This window comes from Etheostoma cragini, chromosome 4 (genome assembly GCF_013103735.1).
Source record: "Etheostoma cragini isolate CJK2018 chromosome 4, CSU_Ecrag_1.0, whole genome shotgun sequence".
In the NCBI taxonomy this organism is placed as follows: Eukaryota; Metazoa; Chordata; class Actinopteri; order Perciformes; family Percidae; genus Etheostoma; species Etheostoma cragini.
In genome coordinates, this window is record NC_048410.1 from 18,649,714 (window position 1) to 18,671,706 (window position 21,993).

The 21,993-nt window shown below is 40.0% G+C and overlaps 2 protein-coding genes and 1 long non-coding RNA gene across 4 annotated transcripts in view; 2 read left to right on the forward strand and 1 right to left on the reverse strand.

Moving 5' to 3' along the window:
- Nucleotides 1-1,436: 1,436 nt before the first annotated feature.
- tespa1 (thymocyte expressed, positive selection associated 1) lies at nt 1,437-9,056 on the forward strand. The gene is made up of 10 exons (XM_034869802.1): nt 1,437-1,774; nt 2,946-3,159; nt 3,465-3,507; nt 4,456-4,496; nt 5,150-5,203; nt 6,235-6,274; nt 6,719-6,766; nt 7,048-7,143; nt 7,406-7,614; nt 7,759-9,056. Exons 2-10 carry the CDS (start codon nt 3,018-3,020, stop codon nt 8,895-8,897), a joined length of 1,812 nt encoding a protein of 603 aa, XP_034725693.1. The 5' UTR covers nt 1,437-1,774; nt 2,946-3,017; the 3' UTR covers nt 8,898-9,056.
- Nucleotides 9,057-9,615: 559 nt separating this feature from the next.
- Nucleotides 9,616-17,508, reverse strand: tarbp2 (TAR (HIV) RNA binding protein 2). 2 transcript variants are annotated; one of them, XM_034869816.1, is made up of 7 exons: nt 17,316-17,508; nt 14,886-15,200; nt 14,616-14,685; nt 14,353-14,470; nt 13,924-14,051; nt 12,762-12,957; nt 9,616-11,549 (listed from the first exon to the last, which is right to left on the reverse strand). In XM_034869816.1, the coding sequence occupies exons 2-7, from the start codon at nt 15,188-15,190 to the stop codon at nt 11,392-11,394; spliced, it is 975 nt and encodes a 324-aa protein (XP_034725707.1). In that variant the 5' UTR covers nt 15,191-15,200; nt 17,316-17,508; the 3' UTR covers nt 9,616-11,391. The 2 variants fall into 2 exon arrangements, with proteins under 2 accessions (XP_034725707.1, XP_034725706.1); XM_034869815.1 differs by lacking the exon at nt 17,316-17,508 and adding an exon at nt 16,461-16,696.
- Nucleotides 17,186-21,993, forward strand: part of LOC117943595 — an 11,189-nt gene continuing 6,381 nt past the window's right edge. The window contains exon 1 of the long non-coding RNA XR_004656386.1: nt 17,186-17,292. This is a non-coding gene — a long non-coding RNA (uncharacterized LOC117943595). The remainder of the gene's footprint in view (nt 17,293-21,993) is intronic.

The window sequence follows — 21,993 nt, forward strand, 5'->3', positions numbered from 1 at the left end:
GCGGACTTGGTATTTTTTAAGTCTTGCCTCCGTGGCCACTGGCCACTCCCTGGTGGTGTCCTGTGGGCTGGGAAACAGCAAGGAGGCGGGAGGAGTCGGTCAGGGTGGAGGAGAAGAGACCCCATCACACTCAAACACTGGCTGTAACCTCGCTGGGAGGAGAAAATTGACTCGCTTGTGGGAGGGCTTTTAATATTGGGATGTGCTAGGGGGCTGTCAGTGAAGCAGCACATGTGCCCATGTAAACAGGACAGAGGGTGGAGTCCATCTTCAGGACAAGACTGCATCCACCCATCTGTCTGAAGTCAATCACACTGATGTTACTATACAATTGATTCATTTTCCAATTTTAAGCCCGTTCTACACAAACACAGACCCAACACGGTCTAACAATACATTGTATAAGTGTAGAAACTGGCTCCCGAATATGCTGAATTCAGGCATATACATTTTATAATTTACACCTGTGCTTTTCTTACTTTGACATGTAAAAGGTCTAAAACCCTGTCTCCTGCAAAATAAAGAGTAGGCTAACACATACATTTAATGGGGTATTTAAAGTTGATGGTGACTATAATATATAGGCTAGCATAAATTAGGATATAATTGGAATAAATCAAATAGAGCAAGCAAGTTGTACTGAGGGGTAGGCTACAGTAGGCAGTTCTTACCACTGTTTAGTTCCTTCAATTCCTTGGGCAAGTCAGTAGCCTATAGTATGCCATTCCTGTGCTATCTCTATTAAAAAAGGAAGTTTTTCTATTTGTATAATAAGTTTAATTAGAAAATGAACTGTAGACTGTAGGCCGCTGTGTCAAACACATGATATCAACAAATGAAACATACAAATGTAAAAGGTAACAAACCATCCATAGGGCGTTATAAATGTTAATAGGCTACATCAAAAGGCTTATAGAAGATAAAGGGTTTCTCACTTTCTAATAAGCCATAAGTGACCTTTTATAAAGTCATTGATAAGTCTCCAAAAGCGCAGGTGTCAATGTTAACCTTACATTGTTGACTGTTGCAATCCAGATGTGGCCATTAGTGGATGTGATGGTGAAGGAGAACAACCTGGCAGTCGTCGATCCCTAGCCCAAGTCATTGCTAGTAAATTATTATTTAATCCTTAGTTAAGCAATTATTTATTTAGCTTATTTAGTTATAGTCTTTTTGTGTGACTTAAATAGTGCCTAAAAGTTAACGTTCATTAGTGGGAAATCACAGAGAAGGATGCCAGCTGCAGGCATTCGTGATCAGATGATTTGAGGGTTTTCACACCGGCCACCCAAAAATTAAAAAGCCGTTATAGAATATGTCTTAAATGGAATATTAATTCTTAATTGTACAAAACAATAAACGTATTTGTGTCATGTTGGAGTTGCTAAAGCCTATTGGTCATCACAACGTAACCTCTGACATTTCCAATGACCTGTTCCGATCAGTCTGCTGTTGTGTCTGCAGGATGTGTCACAGCTGCGTCCCACGCTGATGAAACTGTGGTATTTCAGATGAGATGCAAAGTCACTTCCTATACAGACTGCTAAAAACTCAAACTCCATACCCTGTGATAAGCAACCACACATGCAGGCAAACTGACACGATTTTAGAAGAACTCACCAGGAACTCGTCCCCGTAAAGGAATCCCAGGGCGCAGGCTGCGTGCAGCTTGACGGTTTACTAAATATCAGATCTGTTAGATAACTCATAACTCCGACAACAGGAAACGAGAGAAAGAGCGCCACTGACTCAGTCGAAACCTGCATCTAGGAAGGTAAAGCTGCTTTTCTTCTCTCAACGCTGTTTGCTATTTTGCTTTAGTTTTACATTTGAGCTTTTTTTTTTTATACAGCTAAAAACACAACCTGCCAAGAAAATATTATAGGCAATTCCCAAGAAAATAGTATAGGCTATGCTAAGGATGACAGGAAAATAGGCTACTTTGATAATAGCGACAAACATGTCAATTTCCCCCCCAAAAAAAGCATGTTCTCTTCATATATTCTTTATAACAAGCTTTTATATCCTATGCATATCCAGTTTTCTATTCATCAAAACTGTAGTTTTTCTAAACTAACCACATGTTTGGTTGGAAACTAATGGATATGCAATGAGGACTCTGAGCATGAATTCACATATGATATTAATCCTTTTGCAAGTTTGAATTTAAACCATTTGCCACTCTGTATTTGCATCTGTTGTGTTCCATGCTCTCCTTTACTGTAGTAACCTTACATGATTTATAGGTATGTATAGGTAGGCTCCATCTTTTATATGCGCTTTATTTTTTAACAAACTCAGATATTTGCTTTTTCATGAACTTCATGCAGAATGGTCCTGCTTATTCTTATAGTTTAATTTATATTAGGGTTAGACTGATATTTAGCCGTTTTGGCTTTCAGTGAAGTTTTACTGTCAGTGAAGGCCACCCACAGAAATGTGTTTGTATGAAGAAAAGAAAAGCCGGATCCATTTCTCTACAATTCTGATGGAATCAATCTAATTTAATGCAAATAATATATCAATTTCTATTCAGCTGCGTGAAAGGCTTGTCCAATTTGCCATATAATAGCCTACATTTTATGAGGAAGCATAATACATTCAACTTTCCAGCCGGGTCCCATCTGCACTCTCGGAGTCTCTGCAACATCATTGCAGCCGGGGAATGACAGTAATGACACTAGCAGCACTTACCTATAGATATTGTAGTTGGGACATCACAACTGTAGGCTACAGAAGTTCTGACAGCTTGTTTAAAGGCACCGTTTCTGACCTGAGTGTGTGTGTATTTCTCTTTGGGTTTAGTGCTTTAATACTTTCACAGTTTTCACCTTTACCTGCTATAAAATAAAAAAAGACATGGAAATCTCACTTTTTACAAAATGAGACATTCAAACCAAAATATCAGAAGAAAAATGTAAACTGTTCTGTCCTTATGCCTGTAGCTTCAACTCCACCATGTTTCCCGGGCTGCATGTAAACCTTCATTCAGACAGTCGTTGATGTAAACTGAGGCGATGGAGAGCCCGTCGTCCACAGCGAGGCGGCGAGCCTGGATCAACAGCAGCCGACAGTGGCCCACCCTGGAGCTGGACCCTGAGGGACCACCGAGCAACCTCCCCTCGGCCTCTATAGCCGATGATGATGTCTTTTCTGACGGTGAGTCCAAACTCAGGAGAGTGCGAAGATCTACAGTTTGCAGATGAATTAGGCTTGAGGAGGCCCATGATCAATAACCTAGTGTCACTGTAATTTCTGTCATTCCAGATACTTAAAAGAAAAGAAATGGCATATCTAAGCGATTAAACATGAAAACTTGGAAGACTTTTTTTTAGGAATATATATATTAATTTAAATTGATTTCAAAGAAAGCATACATGTTTGTTAAATGGAGTGAAGAGTTGTCAAATTAATGAGAATTATTCATCATAAAGCTAAGTGTTGTACATGTGGGATTTCCACAGGATGCTTCACAGGAAAGATCGAGAACTGGCTCCTGAGATGTGGGTGAGTTGGCTCGCTTTACTACTCAGTTTTTCTTGTTGCAAGATGATCTTTGTTTTTTAGCTCAGGCTCTGAAATACAAGGTATCAGTCGTTGGAAACTGGTTTAACAAGCAGTAAAGTAGAAAGTGGAAACTCTGAGCTCTGAAGTCAGGTGTTCCAGGAAGACGGTGTGGTGAGGTAGCCACAGTATTGTTTTTGTTTTAGCCTTAGATTATGTTTTTTTATAATTCCATTGGGGAAAAAACAAGCATATTTCAATTCTTATAACCATAATCAGATGACTTTGTAGGCCATGACATGATGCTGACAACATTTCACAGCAATGTTGACTATTCTAACAAAAAAAAGTAATTACTGTAAAAATATCTGCATACAGTTCAACAAGTCCTCCACTCTCAAGGCGGTTTCACTAAGAAAGCACAGAAGCCCTTCCCGGTTTTTAAGATTTCGCTGCGGTTTAGAGTAAGGTTTTTATATCAAATAAAATAACAGTTCTGTCATATTGTTATGAAACTGATTGGAGGAAGACGTTCAGCACACACAGACATTATCTCATGGTTCTTATTTCAGTTACTGAGAAGGAAGCTTGTAGTCAGTGATGTCCTACACGCAGCGTGTGTCTAAGTGGCTCCTAACACTGAAGAATACAGTAAAATGAGTGACGTGATGGTTTAAGTATTCTGAGAACTGGACATAAAAATGTCCAGATCAGTTTGGAGGTGTTGACACTAATGCTTCTCTGCATGTGAACATTTCTATAAGAGGAAGTTGACAAACGTCAGCATCCTGTTGAGAGCTGATTAATCTCACAAGCGTGCTCTGTAGCTAGGCTGCTACTTCCAGATGAGGTTATCTATGTAAACGCTATCACTTATTTGAAAGGAGAAGCATGCAAATGGCACTGTATATATGTGTATTTATGCAATTAATATTGGTTTATGTGTTGCAGGTCCGAGGCGTGCTCAGAGAAGACTGGCCAGCTGAGTTTCGGTGCGTACGAACTGAAACAAAGTCTTACATAACAATGTACCATTTATCAAACCTGTGATGCATCTAACAATTTTGCTGTTGCGTGTGGTAAATGCACATCAACTCAAACACACTTTTTCTTAAACCACACTGTTATGAGTAAACTACTCAACAGTATATGATGTCATTAAATTAGATCCACCTTGACCAGCTACAACAGGAAAGTGTTACAAAAAATAATAGAATAATAGTATAACATAATAGTATAAAATTCACATTCTGAATTGTAGTTATTACAAGTAGTAATTTTACTGTTGATACTTTAAGTATACTTTCATGATAATAATATACTGTATATTTGATAAGATTAAGAATGTAAAATTTAAATGAATCTGTCGTATAACTATAGTGCAGTATAAAGTACAATATTTCCTGGGAATTTCAGATGAGTAGAAGTATAAGCTAGCATGAAATTGAAATGAAAGTACCTCACATCTATTCTTCAGTAAAGTAGTAGAGTAAATATACAGTACCAAGAAGGACACTATTTACTATAAGGACAATATTTCAAAACAGGATTTTGTCCATTCTTTTGTTGTTAATTTTAGAATATTAAGTTACGTGCCACTTCATGTGAAATTACTCAAAGCATCGACTGTGTGTCCTTTCTTCAGAGTCTGGGCTGAAAGGCAGCAACTTTGACGATGAGCTAAGTCTTGGTGCTGATGGTAAGTACACACACACACACACACACACATAAAAAAAACACACAAGAAAAGTAACTAGTCAGGACTTTTTTTTGTATTCTCTACGGTTGTTCTGTTTGTAATAGTGGAGACCAATACGCACAGTAAGAGACTGACCCTTGTTAATAAGTCAGAGAAATGTCCAGTGCTACACCCTATTGCTGTATGTCTGCCAAGAGGATACATTTAAAGGGTAGAGTAGAAAGTTCCCCCTTTAAATAGTTAATAATTCTAAGGATTTTTCTTTTTCTACATTTTGAAATGCATCCACACTTGCAAAATAAAAGTGTATTTAACATCAAATATTGTCACAATTTAAGTAGTAAGACTAATATGGGTGTAACAGCAGGGTAAAGAATTGCATAATGCCTGTAGTTTCGTTGCTTGGAGCCTTACATTTAACTGTCTTGTGGTACAAAACAAATATCAGTAACATGACACCATATGTGGATGTCAGCGTATGACAAGAGCCATCCGGGTTCAAACCCTCTGGTCAGCTCGGGCCCTTCTGTGGGACATGTTCTCTCCCTGTGTCAGTGTGGGTTTTCTCCAGGTTCCGCGGCATCCTCCCACAATCCAAAGACATGCAGGTTAATTGGTGACTTTAAATTGCCCATAGGTGTGTATGGTGATTGGTTGTCTGTGTTTGATTGATTGGCATGCCTTGCCTCTAGCCCAATGACAGCTGGGACAGACTTCAGCCCCACGTGAGCCTGTCAAGGATAAGTGGTTACAGATAACGTTTGGATGACACCTTATGTATTTAACATAACAGATATTCATCTTTTAATGACATCCTGATAGATGTTTTTATGTTATATTACTTCTGCAGCTGTATTACAGCTTCTGTCAGCATGATTAGGCACACAGGGATCAAGAGTTGTGTGCTGCGTGAATATAAATTAAGTATTTGGCAACTCACCCAACAAACTGAAAATAAACTGTGGAACCTACAGTCAGATGCTTTGAACATATCACTCTTTCATTCTGAAATGCTTTCTTTTTTGTTTCAGCTTCATGTTTAAATGCTGCAGAGATTACATCTGAAAGAGGGTGAGTAGCAACTGTAGTGGCAGTAACAATAAAACTACAAGATACGGGGAATGTTGGGCTATTGAACACGCTAATATTAGTTGATAAAAAAAACATGTTGCTTGAATGATGATGCTGACGGTAACTGACTTAACTCAATTTCCTATTTTCCGCACTAGAACATATTTACTTTAAGAGAGCGACACATCACGCCTAACTTAGAGACAAGTCTGGGTGTCAGGTCTGGGTTACACCCCGCATACTGAGGGTGTTTTTATTGAAATGATCCACTGTAGCACTCATTTATAACTAAAGTATGATCTGTTAAATGGACACCTTTTTAGTTTTGAAAGACTATTTGAGGACACGTGACTTTCTGAATTCACTAAATCAACACTAAAGAAACTTTAAAGAACGGACTGTTGCTATTTTTCTTCTTTTCCTCCCTCTGCGATGACCAAGAAGCCTTGCACTCCATCCCATATCCAAGCAAGGTCCCAGCAGACTCACCAGGTCAGTGGACAACTTCTCCCTTAGCCCAAGATGAACAGATCAGAACAGATCCAAGAAGTATTACAAATAATTTTGTTCATAGGAACCTTTCTGTTGAAGAAAACTTTTATTTCTTTTCTTTAAATAATGCAAATCAAAAACTAAGTGAGGCTTTTTGTTTGCTTCTCTGACAAGTCTTTATCTACATTCTGAAGCGTAACTATAGGATTTGCGTTTTTACTTTGATTAATACTTTACATTACTATATGTTTATCATGCATTGCATCTTGTCTTGTCTGCAGTACCCCTTGTCAGAAATTGTGTCTGCCTTCACTGAACTTGGGCCAGAGCATGGCCTCCAGCTGCCTCTCCTCCTCCACCTATAAGACTACATCAAGGTCAGGCTTCAACACTATTTTTTTTTCTGGCCTGTTTGTACCTGATTAATATATATTTATTCTCTGATAGTATTTCAGTTTATTTATTGTTTTCATTTGTATGTATTGGTCCTATGTTTTATCATTTTAGAAAAGCACTTTGTAACTCTCTTAATAAGCATTACGCATGCTTGAATTGTAATCATCAAATCTCCAATTTCCCAAAACTCCTTTAAACATAAAATAAATGTAATCTTTCCTTTTTTCCTTACATCCACACTAGTATATCAGAGATCCTGCAGTTGTGTTCGGAGGACGCAGAGGAGACGCTCTACGAGTTGGGTTTTGGCTGCGATGAGCCGCAGGTCACTGTCCGCATCCCTTCTCGCTTCTTCACCTTCCCCTCCATGTCTCGGGGCATCAACTTCCGCCTCTTCCTGGACTCACAGTTACGGCGTATACGTGAAGAAGACCCCAGCCTCTCTCTTGCTAGTAAGACCACGGAGTCATCTTTGTCACGTGAATTGTATGATACTGTTTGATGTGTGATAAGGTGAAGTAAATCTGGGATGTAGCAAACGAGATCCATCATCCCTTCGGTTTCTTGTTTTAAATTGCATTTTATTCTTCCCACAGGTCGTTTCAGACAAGTGCAAGTGCTCACAGCAATGGCCAACGCTTTCTACTCCCTCTACTCTCATGTGTCCCGCACTCCTCTACAGAAACTGGCCACACCAGAGTTCACCTTCTCCTCGTCTCCCGTGGAGAGGATCGAACGCTTCAGGAGCCCTGTCCGCAGCGAGCCACGCTCGCCGGTGGAGAGGCTGAAGGACACCGTCTCCAAGATGTGTCTCTACACGGGCTCTCCTCGCGGGTCAGACTCCACCTCTCCGCAGCCCTCACCCAGGAAACAATCCAGCCTCCCTGACGTTGTGGATTTAGTCCTGGAAAAAGTCAAGACTGGAGCGAGCAAGAAAGTGGATTTGGGGGAACATTATAACAGGAATCCAGCTCGGGATGTTAAGCTGGTCACGGAGGGTGATAAGTCCTGTGACAGTGGCAAAGAGGAGCATACACAGCAGACTGTGGTGGACACAGACATTCTTCAAAATGGAAATAAGATCTATGATAGGGAGATGCAGGGCAGCAAACAAACTGATAACATTGACCACCTCGCGAGCAGGACTCACAGTGTAAGAACAACTCTAGCATTATCAGGAGAAACTGAGATAAAATCACATCAGCTGGACTCATGTTCAACTCAAAGTGAGACAAGGACTGCTGATCTGAAACCAGTTGCGAAGGTTACATACGACCTAATCTGCCCTCAGATAGTCGAAAATGTACACCAGGCACCTTTCTGTTGTCAACTCACACATTGTCCAAAAGCAAATACTTTACCTCCTGTCTCCTCTAAGACCAAACACATAGATAAATCATGTCCTGGATCACATATACAAACAGCTTTCCCTCAGCCAGATGCCAGACAGCTGGATGCAGCCACATCACTTGCTGTCCCAGCCCCCACTACTAGCTACATCAATTGCAGCATCACTGTGACTGGCTGGGAGGGGGACGACGTCTCTGCCACTTCAAACGCAGCAGATTCTGGTCTTACTTTTACTGTCACACCTGTCGAGACGTGTGAGGAATCATTTAACGAGGGGAAAAGCTGGTACCTGAAACCACAGAAACATCAGGGCCTGGGCCAGAACTCCAATAACCTGCAACAGGGTAACTCCTTTGAGCTGGAAGAGGTATGGGTTTTACAATAGTATTTTTGTTTTTTGCAGGTAAAAATGTAATATTATAAAAAAAAGTTACAACATTTCTTTAGATGAGGTATGTAATTTGTTACATCTTTAGCGCCATTTGGAAATAATGAACCATATAAAGAATGATTATGTTGATTTTGCAAAAAATACAACAAACATTTTCTTGTGGTAATTGATGTAAATACTCTCTCATAAATCCAGGTTAAATGGTCATCATAATACTAATTAGAACTTGTTTTGAAAGTTAGGAAACTAACATGAATGGAGTATGCTAAACACCAGGACATATTAATGTTGTCCAGTTTAAACTATTATTCTAGTTATACTAGTGAAATGCGCTCTTTCCTTCATGGATGCTGTTAGGTTCTAGCTCATCGTACAGGCCAGCGTACCGGTGTTACTGTGTGCTGTTGTCTGATGTGTACAGTGCTGTGGAAAATGAATTTCCAGACAATAAAGTCTAAATTTTAAACAGACTTGGTCTCATGTGAAACGTTCACAAGACTGGAGAAGATTTTTGTTCTCAATAAGTAGAGACAGAGATGCAGAGCATTACGTTTCTCCCCAGTGTTCACACAGAATACAGAATTTTGAGAAGTAATCATATAGTAAAACTGTTCCCGTACAAAGGTCTTGATGAAATACTGTGGGCACCATATTTAAATTATAAAATGGTTATTGGAGAATATTCAAGTTATTATATAACAGTTGGCAGTAAAATGTACAAAAAAGTTTTATTGGAAACAAATTCAATTTCACATGGAACTCACATTGTTGTTCATTGTTTCTCTAAAACTGGGCAACCTTTTCTACTACCACAACAAAGAAAGTCTCTCTCAAATGTCAGCCTAATTGTCGAGGGTTTCAGCAACTAAAACTCACTTAAAAAAACAGCTTAAGTTCCTTATTCGAATTATCAGAAAATCAAGATGCAGATCTGCCTTTTCGGAGAATGAGGTTAACATCAAACACACCAGTGGGAGGAGATGACAGAAACATGGTCAGCCTGCATTGTGCAAAAGACATTATCTAGTCCAAACCGTTCACTCTTTTCAATACTTGTTCCAGCTGAGTGCAACGCAGTATATTAAGGTGGGTGGTAAGGAATCCTTACACCCAAGACACAGCGAGTACTTGGAGAAAATAATCTGGAAAATCACTATCATCAATTTTCAAAGACCATGACAGGAAATTACAGGAAAAGAAATCACAGGTTTAAATTATAAATGAAACAGTAGCAGTTATAATGAGCTTGAAAACATTGGAACTCCAAATAATAGGTTTGTTTGGTCAGTGATATTGAAAGTGAAAATTGATGACATTGGTTTATCTTTTTTTTTTCTTCCTCTCATACTCCAATCGTAAATGAATTCACTCCTCATGCAAAAGTGTGCTAAAAGAGGTCTTGTCAGTGTCAAATTGTAAAGCTGTAGTAATTACACTTTACAATGTTGTTGGCACATTCAGGAGTAAATTAAATCAATGAGATTTTATATGTAATTGTAATGCTGTAGAGTATTTTGTAATTGTCCTCACAAATGAAACACACAATATGAGTACTTTCTCTCTTTTTGCTCTGAAAGCAATCAACTTGAGCCAAATTCAAGCAACAAAGTCTATAAAGAAGCAAAAATTGCACACATTACAAGGACAAGTCATCATTTTCAGTCATCTGAGTCTACAGATCCTTCTCACCATTTCTACTTTGTGAACGCCAAAGAGTAACATGGTTAGAAAGGTTTAACTTCTACTTCTTTTACCTTATTTGAGTTCATAATGTTAAACAACTATTTAAGTCCAGACATTAACATCACAAAGACAAACAGTTTCAGTTATTAACGTTCAAATTTCATACAACAAAAGCTGCTTTTTGCTCATCTGAAAACAGGGAAGTCTTTAAAAGAATTATCTTCTGATATCTTTTCACCAGAGTCCTTTTCTCTCTCAATGTTTCTGCACATGGGTGGGATTTTTCTTTTCTTTTGTCCATCCATCAATAATTGCAGAATAAACGAAGCACTAGTAATTAGTGATTCCATGGCCCAATTTCTACAAACCCCTTGGATCGTTTACAACATTTTTTTGCATCAGAAATTGTCTGCAACTTTTTGGGAACTCACTGCAAGAGCAACATTTATGAAACCAGAGAAAGACTTTTTAAACTTTTTTCTTAGGGAAATACAGTGCTGTGTATTGATACCGAGCAAACGCAAAGTGAAAATACATTTTTAAATCATTTGTGACAAATATGCAAAATGTCAAGGAGAAGAGGGAATACATTTTTGGGCAACTAAATCTTCATTGGCAACAATAAGAAATCCATACAACGATCTGGGGGTTATTTTGGGGACATAAAAAGTCTCTATTTCCACATTTGAGGTAATTCACGTTATTTGAACTCATCACAAAAGTGCTTCTGCTATCCAAAGAGAAAATGGATCCCATTGCAGCATTGTGTGGCTGCAGGTTCCAGTCTGTGATAAGGAAGATGATATCATTTTCCTCCAGCCATGATTTTGAGGTACTGCAGTGCATTGTGGGCTGCATTGGCTCGAGCGGCATCTATGCTCGGAGCGAAGCCATGGCACACTGTGATTGGCTGTGTGGACAGCTCCACTAGACACTGGCACAGGCCGCTCAGACTGCGCTCCTCTGAAACAAGAAAGAACAAGAATGTTACGTCTTGTTTTAAAAGATTTTTAAAGTTGGTTTTGTTTGCTTCAACAGCAGAATAGAACAATATTTTTTATTTTGTTTAGATTCTTTTTTGTGGCTTTTCCGCCTTTAATGGACCGGACAGCTAGGTGAGAAAGGGGGGAGAGAGAGAGGGAGGGAGAGGGAGAGAGAGAGAGAGAGAGAGAGAGAGAGAAAGAAAGAAAGAAAGAGAGGGAGAGAGAGAGAGGGGGGGAAGACATGCAGGAAATTGTCAGAGGTCGGACTCGAACCCGGGACCTCTGCGTCAAGGCATGAATCTTTAATCATACGTGCGCCTGCTCTAACTGAGACAACCTAGCCATGAGAATATAGCTAGATTTGACTATGAAACAGATAATTCCGCCATTATTGCTGCTTTGGAAGAGTCTGTGGAAGTTAAGAAGGCATTCTCGATTTAGATGTGTCTGACATTCCACCTCAATTAGCCTGAAAAGACCCCTACAGTGTATTTTAGTAGCATTTAACTGAAAGATATTATTTCCATTATAAAACTGAGTGGGCATTTGACAGTTATGACCCTTTTTCATACTTTCGTTACAATAAATGTGTCAGTGACTACATGTAAATGCATGACACATCCCAGATAGCAGCCATACATTCAGTTAAGGTCTTGCTGTTTTAATGTTAGAACATTTCTCTGCAGAAGTTAAAATAATGACAGTTGCCCACAAGTTTTAATACAACATGTATTATATTAGAATTTAATACAATTTGAATTTATGAATCTATGTTCATTGGACAAATTATATGATGACAGGTGTGTTCATCTTCCGTCACTGACCATCATTGATTAATGCCATGTTCTGTTGTGTTCTTATCTCCATGTGGCTATATGGCCCCGCTAATGGAGATCCCGATAAATATATATATATTTTTTTAAATCAATTAAAATCTGTTCTCTTAGTTTCTGGACCATCTGTGAAGTTCTGTCCACAGATATATGTGATTACACTAATAGTTTTCACAATGCATTCCATTTGTTTTGTTTTATATTTCAGTGTAAACTCAACTAATTCTTTATATTTATATATTACATTATGCTCCTAGCTAAAATGCAGCTATTTCTGCATGTATACATGTCCCAATGTGGTGCTCGGCACAAGGGAATGTAATTGTAATTTATTCTACAGCTACTGTTAGTGAACATACCTAGATCCAGATAACTGACGTCAAAGCGCTGCTCCAAAGATAGGTCAGTGAGCAAAGAGCAGAAGTTGGAGCCAGTGGGCATGCCCAGAGGGTGGCTGCGGAGCTGGAGGATCTTCTCTCCAGCAGAGTTACGCAGAGAGTCCCACGTGCAGCTGAAGCCTTTACTTTTGCCCGTCTCAGCTCTGCTCCCCATGTGCTGTGTATGCAGTGAAAGTTCATAGCAGTTAAAGTTTTTATTTTTTAAATGGCTAAACAACAGTGGGCACAACTGGAGCCACATGTGCAAAACTCTGACTACATTCTGCACAACAGCAGTTCATGTGGACCAAACTCTAGTTAATTTTTCAGTGCTTGAACACAGTTTTCAAAGGGCTACATACTTATCCCATGGATTTAAAAAACAACCTGCACAACACAGTGAATTTACCTACTGTCAATGAAATTTACAGCACTTTGTTCTAATGCTAACCCACTGCTGTCAACAATGTTAACCACACATTCAAAACAGAATGGATTTCAGCCTGGTGCATTTCAAACACATTGGACTGCAATGTTTTCTTGTTTTAGCAGTTATTCATTGTGCCGTTCACGAGAAACAGTAAACAGGTAAAAGAGCAAAGATACCAATATGTCCAAGGTAAGATGTCTGAGGTTACATACACAGCTAGAAAAAAACGCTACCTCTACTATAGTAAAACGGCACATGGGAACATGTATTTGTCATTTTTCGCCTAAAACAGGGCTGTGTACACTCCCTGCCCAACCTTGTTTTGTTTCTGACAATCTGCTGTCTGTTGTGTATGCCTTTATGTGTAAATAATTTGGTTCTTGGGGTCTAAAGACTGCTGGGAATGGAATTATTCATTTCATTTTCAATGAATGAATAAAGTTGTTTTAATTTAATTGAATTTGAAATAATGAAAACACCACGTTCATTTGTATTTAGATATGATGAAGGTGCGTGGCAATAGAGGACATCCAATGTGTTCAGGAAAACGTGTGGCCTAATGCTGAAGAGGCAGGAATAGCCCCACAATTCTTCATTATTATTACAAACCTTTAGTTTGTAACTTTTGTTCCAATTTTTTATAATTTAATACAGGCAAAATAAAAATATGAGTTGAAGCAAACTGCTGAAAGGTAATTTCCTTGTGTTTCTCACCATGTTGAATGTGTCTTCCTCCACGTCAGCCTCGTTGCTGGTCCTCAGGTCGACTGGGACGTCGTGTATACGCGACAACATCTTAGCTGCAGCGTTTCTCTTGGCTAACTTCTTCGAGGTTCCACTTCCTGGAGAGAACAGGTTATTGGGTAATGTTGAGTAATGTGGCATGACCACTGATTGATGATGAGACTGACTTACTGACATTCATTCTGCCAAAGAGTTTACTTGATATCTGCTCTAATTTAGCTAGCCTATTCTATGTCTTGCTGTTTAAATGTCCATCTATTAGAGGCCGCGTTTAGCTGTGCCAACGACCGGTTAATGTTCTTGTATTTTGTGTGCTGTGAGTATTGGTCAAAACGAAACAGACAACACCTGAAGATTCACACAGAACAATCTCCAAGAATGAAACAACGTGCATGTTACCGATTTCCACAAATCTCTCGACTCTGCAGGTCATGGTGAATTCCTTGCGGTGTGCTGGACCAGACTCCTGGGTGACTGTGTACTCTGGCAAACGCCATCCTTTCTGCACCACCAATTCCTGGCAGAGACGATCCCAGATAAAAACAAAAAACAAAAAGGCATGCAACTATAAAGTATGCAAATGTTCATAACACAAAACTGGAAAGTCAGTCAAACAGCAACCATAACTACTTAAACTACAGGCGTTATCTTTATGTAATCACCTGCAGAGCTCCTACGGGGTTACATTCAGACTGCTGAGAACTGCCTGAGGTCTTCATCTCCGACTGGGAGCTGTGCAGAAAATGAGATAAAACAAACACATAAGAAATAATGAAACCACACAGATCTCTATCTCAAACTTGTTCAAAGCTTAGATGTACAGAGTCCCGAGATGTTACCACAAATCTTGTTGTCCCAGCGTGGCTGTCTAGGTATCATTTTTAGCTTTAGAGAAAGTGTAAAGAAATGAAAAAACTAAATAAGAAACCGACCTGTCTCCATCAGCAGGCACATCAACCCCAATAAACCCGTCTACTCCTACACCAACACCGGCAGGACCTCCAAGACCTCCCTTGAGCATCTTGAGAGCAGCCTCGGCTGCTTTGTGCTTGGCTGCCTTCTTGCTGGGCCCTTGGCCGGTGCAGCTGATCTCTCCGACGGAGACGCGGAATGTGAAGTTGGGCTGGTGGGCCTGTCCCTCTGCCTTCAGCAGGTCATACACTGGGGTCTTGCCTATCCGCGTTCCATACTCCTGCAGCAGACTGATGGGCGTCTTTCCGGGATTCACAGCCAGCATTTGCTCAATACTAAAAAAAAAGAAAGACCCAACATGAGGACTGTTGAGCAACTGTTGATTGACTTTAGAAAGTTGTGTCATTACTACCTATTAAAAAACATCTTATAGCATGATTGTTTTAATACAGAAACAATTAATTTCCCAAATGCATCAACGGTGCAATCTATCCAGAAGCACTATTCAGCTTAATCAAATCTATTAAACTCACTGTGGAAGTAACAATAAACTTAAATTCTCTTCACCTCCTCTATCGTGGCGACAGAAATACTAGCAGCTCAACTCAAAAAGAAAAGCAAATGAAATCAAAAACATCAGCATGTCTACATATCATGAAGAATAATCGTAGATGAGGTCGTACTTCGCAACAACTTTTTCAACAGGATTATTTAATTGAAACAAAAAGCTTAAGTTTAAAAGGAAAATATGGAAAAACAATCCTTTCAGAAAAAAATGGCCATGTTAACACCTTAAAAGGCCCGGCCAGAGGATGCTATGGTACAAATACTGTTACGGTTGGAACAGTAACAGTTCTGTAATAAATACTACCTTCCATAATGTTCAGTTTAGTTTTAGTAAGATGTTGATTTAACTATATGGTCATTTTGAAGGCTTTAATTTGTGGTCCTGTTGAATTGTATTGTGGACATGTGTTTCTATTACTTTAACAATAATGATAGGCTTAACAACAAGCACTTCTCTGCTTTAGTTGGAACTAACTTTACCTAATAAACTATAACCAGTACAGCTTACTGCTTAAAGTGAGTGCGTGTTTAGTAAAGGGGACAGCGCAACGTTACACTAACACTTTACTGACTATTATAAAGTGCCATATCGATCAAGTTGATAACTGTGTTATCAACTTATTGCTGGTCTGCATTTTCCCCCCACGTCTCCTTCCAGGCAGCGCGGCATTGGTCATGTCAGTTATGTTTGGGGTTAAGGTTAGCTGCCTGGAAGGCGACGTTGGAGACAAAAAACACCCTCGAGCCCCAAGATTCAACCCTCCAATCAGTAAAGTACACAGTTATCAACAGTGATTTAATAATGGACAAAATTTGTCATACATGTCTTTGTAAAAGTCTCTTTATCACACATCTCCGGGAGCTTATTTGGAAGCTAGCGAAGTGAAGTTTATATTATTGAAATGTCGGTGTGTTAGCCAGAAGTAAAACCTGTAACTTTGTTAAGGCAGGTACTCAAAATATTAATAAAATAGCCACTGCTGCTAGCCACTAGGCTATGCTAGTTTAGCTTCTGTGCAGTGTCACACCTGGAGCACCCGGAGTTTCTCTTCCAGCTGTCCGATGCTGTCTCGTCGTTCATTCCCTATTTCACGCAGACAGAGCCGATCGCTATCGGATGGTTAATCCCCCCACCAAAACAGACACACGCATTCATTAGACGGTATTTTCCCAGACAGATGCTGAGGCAACGATATGTTAAGAACAGATGAAGACCCCTCCACTACAACAAAATGCAGCGGGGTCCTGTTGGAGCACAGATATGACGTATGACGGAGTCCCGCGAAACTCGAATTCTCATTGGTCAGTGGACTCTTTTGAGCCTGTTCGTTTTGAACACCGGAAAACACCGTTTATGCTTGCATAAGCACAGGCATTAAACATAGCGTGTTTTGAATGGAAAGTGTGCGAGGCTAGGATACCAAGATACAAATATCGGGTTCATCACAACAAAAAGCAGGTGAATGGTCACTTACACTAAACAGACTGGATAATTGGGTTTGCAGTGGTTGAAAAAAAATCCAACACAAATCCAAAGTAGAAGTAGCCCATTTAAAATTGTGCCTAGCTAAAGATAAAGCTATAATCTTTTATTTTAATTTATTTTTAGAGCATATGAACGTAACGTAACACAGTACCAAAAGAAAAGTTATGTTGGTAAATGATCCCCTTCATAGTTTTACTATATTAACTTCAGTGCAAGGTTGGCAGAGTTTAAAACCAAGGTTAATTACATTTATGAGTGTAACGTTATAATTTACAGCTAGTTAGCCTCCAAGCTAACACTAGCTGCAATCTCCAAACTGCTCTGTCAAGAAAACTACATTGGATGAAAAAGTACCAGAAAATGGAAGTTGTCAAGTAAGTGCCAGTACCAACTGTACCTGGGTAAACGTTAGTTGTTTCTGCCTCGTTTTGTTCTGCGTGTGAGCAACTCATTATCCTATAATTTATGACTGTTTTCTGTAGTTCAACTGGAGTCACTGGACGGTTCTCTTAACTACCGCAATGACAGAGCACTTGTTAGGCTCGACAGTTTTGCATTCTGGCTCTCAGTGCAATAATTGTTTTGACCAAAAGGAACCAGAAGATGGCGACAGTCAGTCACTGATCTGCTTATCTGACAAGCCTCTCGGTCGGTGCTTTGTTAGTACTTTGGGGCCTTGGGTTGCCTGGCACCTGTCATCTCCACTATGGACCAACACGGAAAACACAGGAAATGTCGCTAGTTTGGTAGACTGGGCATTCTAAAACTAAAATAAAAAAACTCTAAAAGATAATCATCTCTAAAATAACAACAAACTGTGTATACAGCACATTTCAAAAGGAAAGTACAAGGGTTTTACATGGGAAACAAAATCAAGATTATTATAGAACAATGAATTAAAGTTAAGTAAGCAACAGTGCAAAAAAATCAAATGGAAAGCTCAAAGTTTACTTAAAGTCAGCTACACGTCAGCATGGTGCAACACAGTAAAAACACAAAATACAACACAATGAAATACGTTTTTGTTGAAGAAACAATAGGCCTACATGGCATATGACTAAACTTGACCTTTTAGTGGGTGTGTGGAGGGTAGAGCTGCAAAGATTAATTGATAAGTTGTCACCTTTCAAATTAATTGCTCCCTATTATGATAATCGATCAGTTTGAGGGATTCCTTTATGAAAAAAGGCAACTCTAATCTTGGTTTCTTTGCTTAGTTTGGATCCCTATGCTTTGGTAAATACCCAGAGGAGTCATGCAGACCCTTAAAATCCTTTAGTCCAGGGCAACCTGTAGCTCACCTAGTAAGAGAGTGCGCCCCATGTAGGCTGAGGCCTTTGCCATGGCCCGGGTTTAAATCTGACCTGCGGCCCTTTGCTGCATGTCATTCCCCCATCTATCTCCCATCTCTCCTGTCTATCCACTATCACTCTGAATAAAGGGAAAAAGCCCATCAAAAAATAGCCTGGACATTCAGACCTGGCACCGAGTAATTGGATAACACTACAACCAATCACAACAACACACAGGGTGACGTATCCAGAGCCCCATACGCTTAGCTACCGGCGGAGATAACTGGTACATTTGACTGGCGTTGTCTGTTTAGCTCGCCTCTGGCCCGCCTTTATCAGATACACCAATGTGATTGGTGCAGCTTGACCACAATGGTATAGTTAATGAGCAGCATTACTGGATGCCAGAGTAACTCTCTGAGCAAATTCAAATTGTGCTCTCAAGAGAACTCTGGATTTTCAGGGTACCAAAAAAAATAATCTTAAAAAAAATCCTTTGGAACCACAAGTTCAGTTCCTTCTGGCCAACTAATATAGCAGCACTTCCATAAAATATATCGGTACATTTTCCACCTTTCCATCACTTCCTATATTTCTGTGCCTCGACAATTAATCCCATGATGGTTTGCTCGTAAACCCCTGCTGGCCACCGTTGAACTAGAGCTTAGATTCTGATGGCTTCATTCACTGGCATCAGTGTGTAAAGTGTGGATAAGCACATTTTGCCAAGTGCAACACAAAGTGAACTGGCCATGACGATGAGTAAAGTTGTCTCCCGTTTGAACTCCCAAACCTACAATCAAAGCGCCATGATTTATCTGTGACCAGGGTATATCCCTCCTGCTCATTTTTCATAATTTCAGCGTAAATTTGCCTGTTTGCTGGGCCTTCATTTGTCAGTTAAAATTTCAAATTTATTGTGATAACGTAAGTGTTTTTTATTGAACGTGTGGTTGAATAACTGACTGAATGAGATCAGAAATGAATACTGTCTTAGCAGATACAGTACATCCCAAATGTATGCACACATTGACACACACATTCACAAAAACACTTTCCTTTTCCCTGTCTTGGCATGGTGAATTAGTATGTGTGGTTCCCATGCTTGCCAAAATCATCCGTGGATATCTTCAAGCATAGAGCTGTACGAATGCTCTTTTTTCCTCCTTCCACAATATGATGTGTTTCCTTTTTTGTGTGTGTTTTGATCCCTCTCTTGTGGCCAAGCTGTGCCGTGGTGAGGCGCGGGTTCGAGTGGCGCTCCTGTGTTATTTCTGGCAGCAGCAGTGGTTGGTGGCTGTTGGGGAGAGAGGAGACAGAAGGGGGATAGCATGAAGCCCAAAAACCGAGACTGTTTAAAGAATTTCTGTCTGAAGGAATTGCTTTGCAATGATCAGAGCCTCATTATGGATGTGTGTGCACCCATGCATGAATACACGCACACAGAAAAAGACTGGCATGCACATTCATTCATTAAGCACTCCACTAACACCTCATACATGTATGTTCTCATTCACAGACCACACACTCAGGGTTGCTAAATAGCATGTGAAATGCTTATTTTTTCTGATAGAATTAACAGCGTCCTTGTATGATGGAGCTGGCGTTTAAATGTCTGGGCTTATTTACTTTTCCCAGTTACTGTGTTCATGTCACATGTGAATCATTTCTTGTTTGTCAAACACTTTGCTCTCCCTCCTCTGTGGGAGTCAGTCTGAGACATGTTGCCTGCTCAGGCAACATGCAGTGTCAGGCATTTACTCTCCTTCCTCTACGCTTCTGAAAACACCATTTGAAAAAGATTTTCTCTAACTCTATTCTTGGCCACAGATCAAGAGAACATTATTACTCTACTTTATTTATATATCTATATATATATAGGGGTGGGAATGTGTGTGAACGTGCATGCTCGCGTGCGTGTGTGTGAGAGGGTGAATGATATGTAATTGTTTATGTATGTGTGTTAACCCACAAATATATTTCAATTTCTTCAGAATATTAAATAAATATGCAGCAGCAGCAGCAGCAGCTTCAGTGAAGCGCTGACTGCCAGTGGGTTTTGGGTTGGATGGGTGGCGGTGCTGGTGGTGAAGGGGGAGAGGGGGTTTGTGGCCGTGGCTCTGGGGGGGTGAGGCTGCTCATGGTCAGGGCCCCCGCCGGACACACTGGCGCCTCGCGCTGGAGGACTTCTGAACCACCACACTCCTCCACCAAAACCCTGCCAACCCTGGCTCTCTGCTCCTGCTTCCAACCCAAATCACTCAGTTCTCTTTCTGCATTTTGACTCTCTCTCTCTCTCTCTCTCTCTCTCTGTCTTTCTGTCTAACTGTCTTTCTCTCCTCTCTCCTCCCTGACTCTTTTTCCTTCTTTAGTTTCCTTCCTTAGTTGGTCCAAATGCAGATTCATTTGCTGTTTGGCCACCTTCTCTTTTCTCACTTACCGCTGTACTTTTAGTGGCAGGTCTATCTGGTTGTCTTTTCTCTACGTTTTCTCCTGAGTGTTTTGTGTTTTTGCAAATCTACCACTCCTTTTCGGCAGTGTCTCTCTTAAATCCCTTCACTTAAAATGTTCCAAGGAAGTATTTAGTGGCTTGAAAAAAGCAAACACGAATGGTTTGGGCTGTATGTCACTTAGAATACCATCATACCATCAAGATATTAAGCATTTTCAAAAGGAAAAAACAGTTTATGGGTGCTATCGATATTTGTAAGGGCATTAGGTTATAATTGGCCGTCAGGTGTTTTTACAACCAAGAGATATGGGGCTATTATGAAAACTGTATGTAAAATTAATCCTTTTCTGACAATTTCCAAATGTGCATTAATTTATGATAAGATTTTTTTTTTATCACTGCACCTTCTGCTGCGTATAATTGAATTATGGCTGTCAAACATCTTAAGTTGAGTGGATATGTCTTTTCGTGTCACACATGCAATTTTCTTAACTTAATTTTCCCCTGGAAGCAATTTGTCATCCGGAGGCCATTAAATGGGAAGCATATTATCTTTTTAAAGGGGCACAGAGTCACCCACAACCCTCCCACAGTTCCTATAAACAAAATGGCCTCATTTAGTGCCGCATTTGGAGCATCGGGCAGCGAGGGAGGACTCCTTTTAAACTTTAAAGGCAGTTCTGGGCTAGAAAGGGCCGTAACATTGTATGATTACAGTTGGAAATATGAAAAGCACTCCAAGTTCGATGATGCAAGCCACACAGACTGCTGTTTGTTCTGTCAAAAGTGCGATGGTTGGTGTGGGAGGGGGGGGGGGGGGGGGGGGGGTGTCTAACCTCCATCCCCAGTGTAATAATGACTCGGTGAGGAGAGATAGGAAGCATTGCTGAAAGATACAAGACTGTTGCATCAGCTGTACTCAAAATCATACAGAGTTTACTGCAAACAAGAAGAAAAGCATTTAATCACTGAGGCACATCCATTGTATTTTTCTGTAACATGGTTGCTGCTAGCCCACCAAATTCCTTACCTGGCAATACACCCTTTTCTGATTCTGGTTTCTTTAATGTAAATGATGGCTAAAAGGGATAACATACATCTGTATGATAGCCTAACCTTTTTACCTCTTAACCTCTCTTATCTGTTGTGTTTTCCTCTTCCACCCATTTTATTTAGCCTGACCTCTCCTTCACTTCAGGTCATGTTATGGTTTATTCAGGTCAGTTGACCCCTTAACAAAAAAAAACCTTATCTTGTTTTTACATATGGCCCGACTCTGGGCGTGCTGACATTCTTTTCCCTTTCACCCCCTGCTCTGGCACAGAGACCCA

Coding starts and splice junctions, on each gene's coding strand:
- tespa1 (XM_034869802.1), top strand. CDS start 3,018: ATGGAGAGCCCGTCGTCCACAGCGAGGCGGCGAGCCTGGATCAACAGC. Junction 4,497..5,149: donor GACTGGCCAGCTGAGTTTCG/GTGCGTACGAAC, acceptor TCCTTTCTTCAG/AGTCTGGGCTGAAAGGCAGC. Junction 7,144..7,405: donor ACCTATAAGACTACATCAAG/GTCAGGCTTCAA, acceptor CATCCACACTAG/TATATCAGAGATCCTGCAGT.
- tarbp2 (XM_034869815.1), bottom strand. CDS start 16,513: ATGAACGACGAGACAGCATCGGACAGCTGGAAGAGAAACTCCGGGTGC. Junction 15,201..16,460: donor AGAAACTCCGGGTGCTCCAG/GTGTGACACTGC, acceptor CTTTTTTTTTAG/TATTGAGCAAATGCTGGCTG. Junction 14,471..14,615: donor ACCCCGTAGGAGCTCTGCAG/GTGATTACATAA, acceptor CGTCTCTGCCAG/GAATTGGTGGTGCAGAAAGG.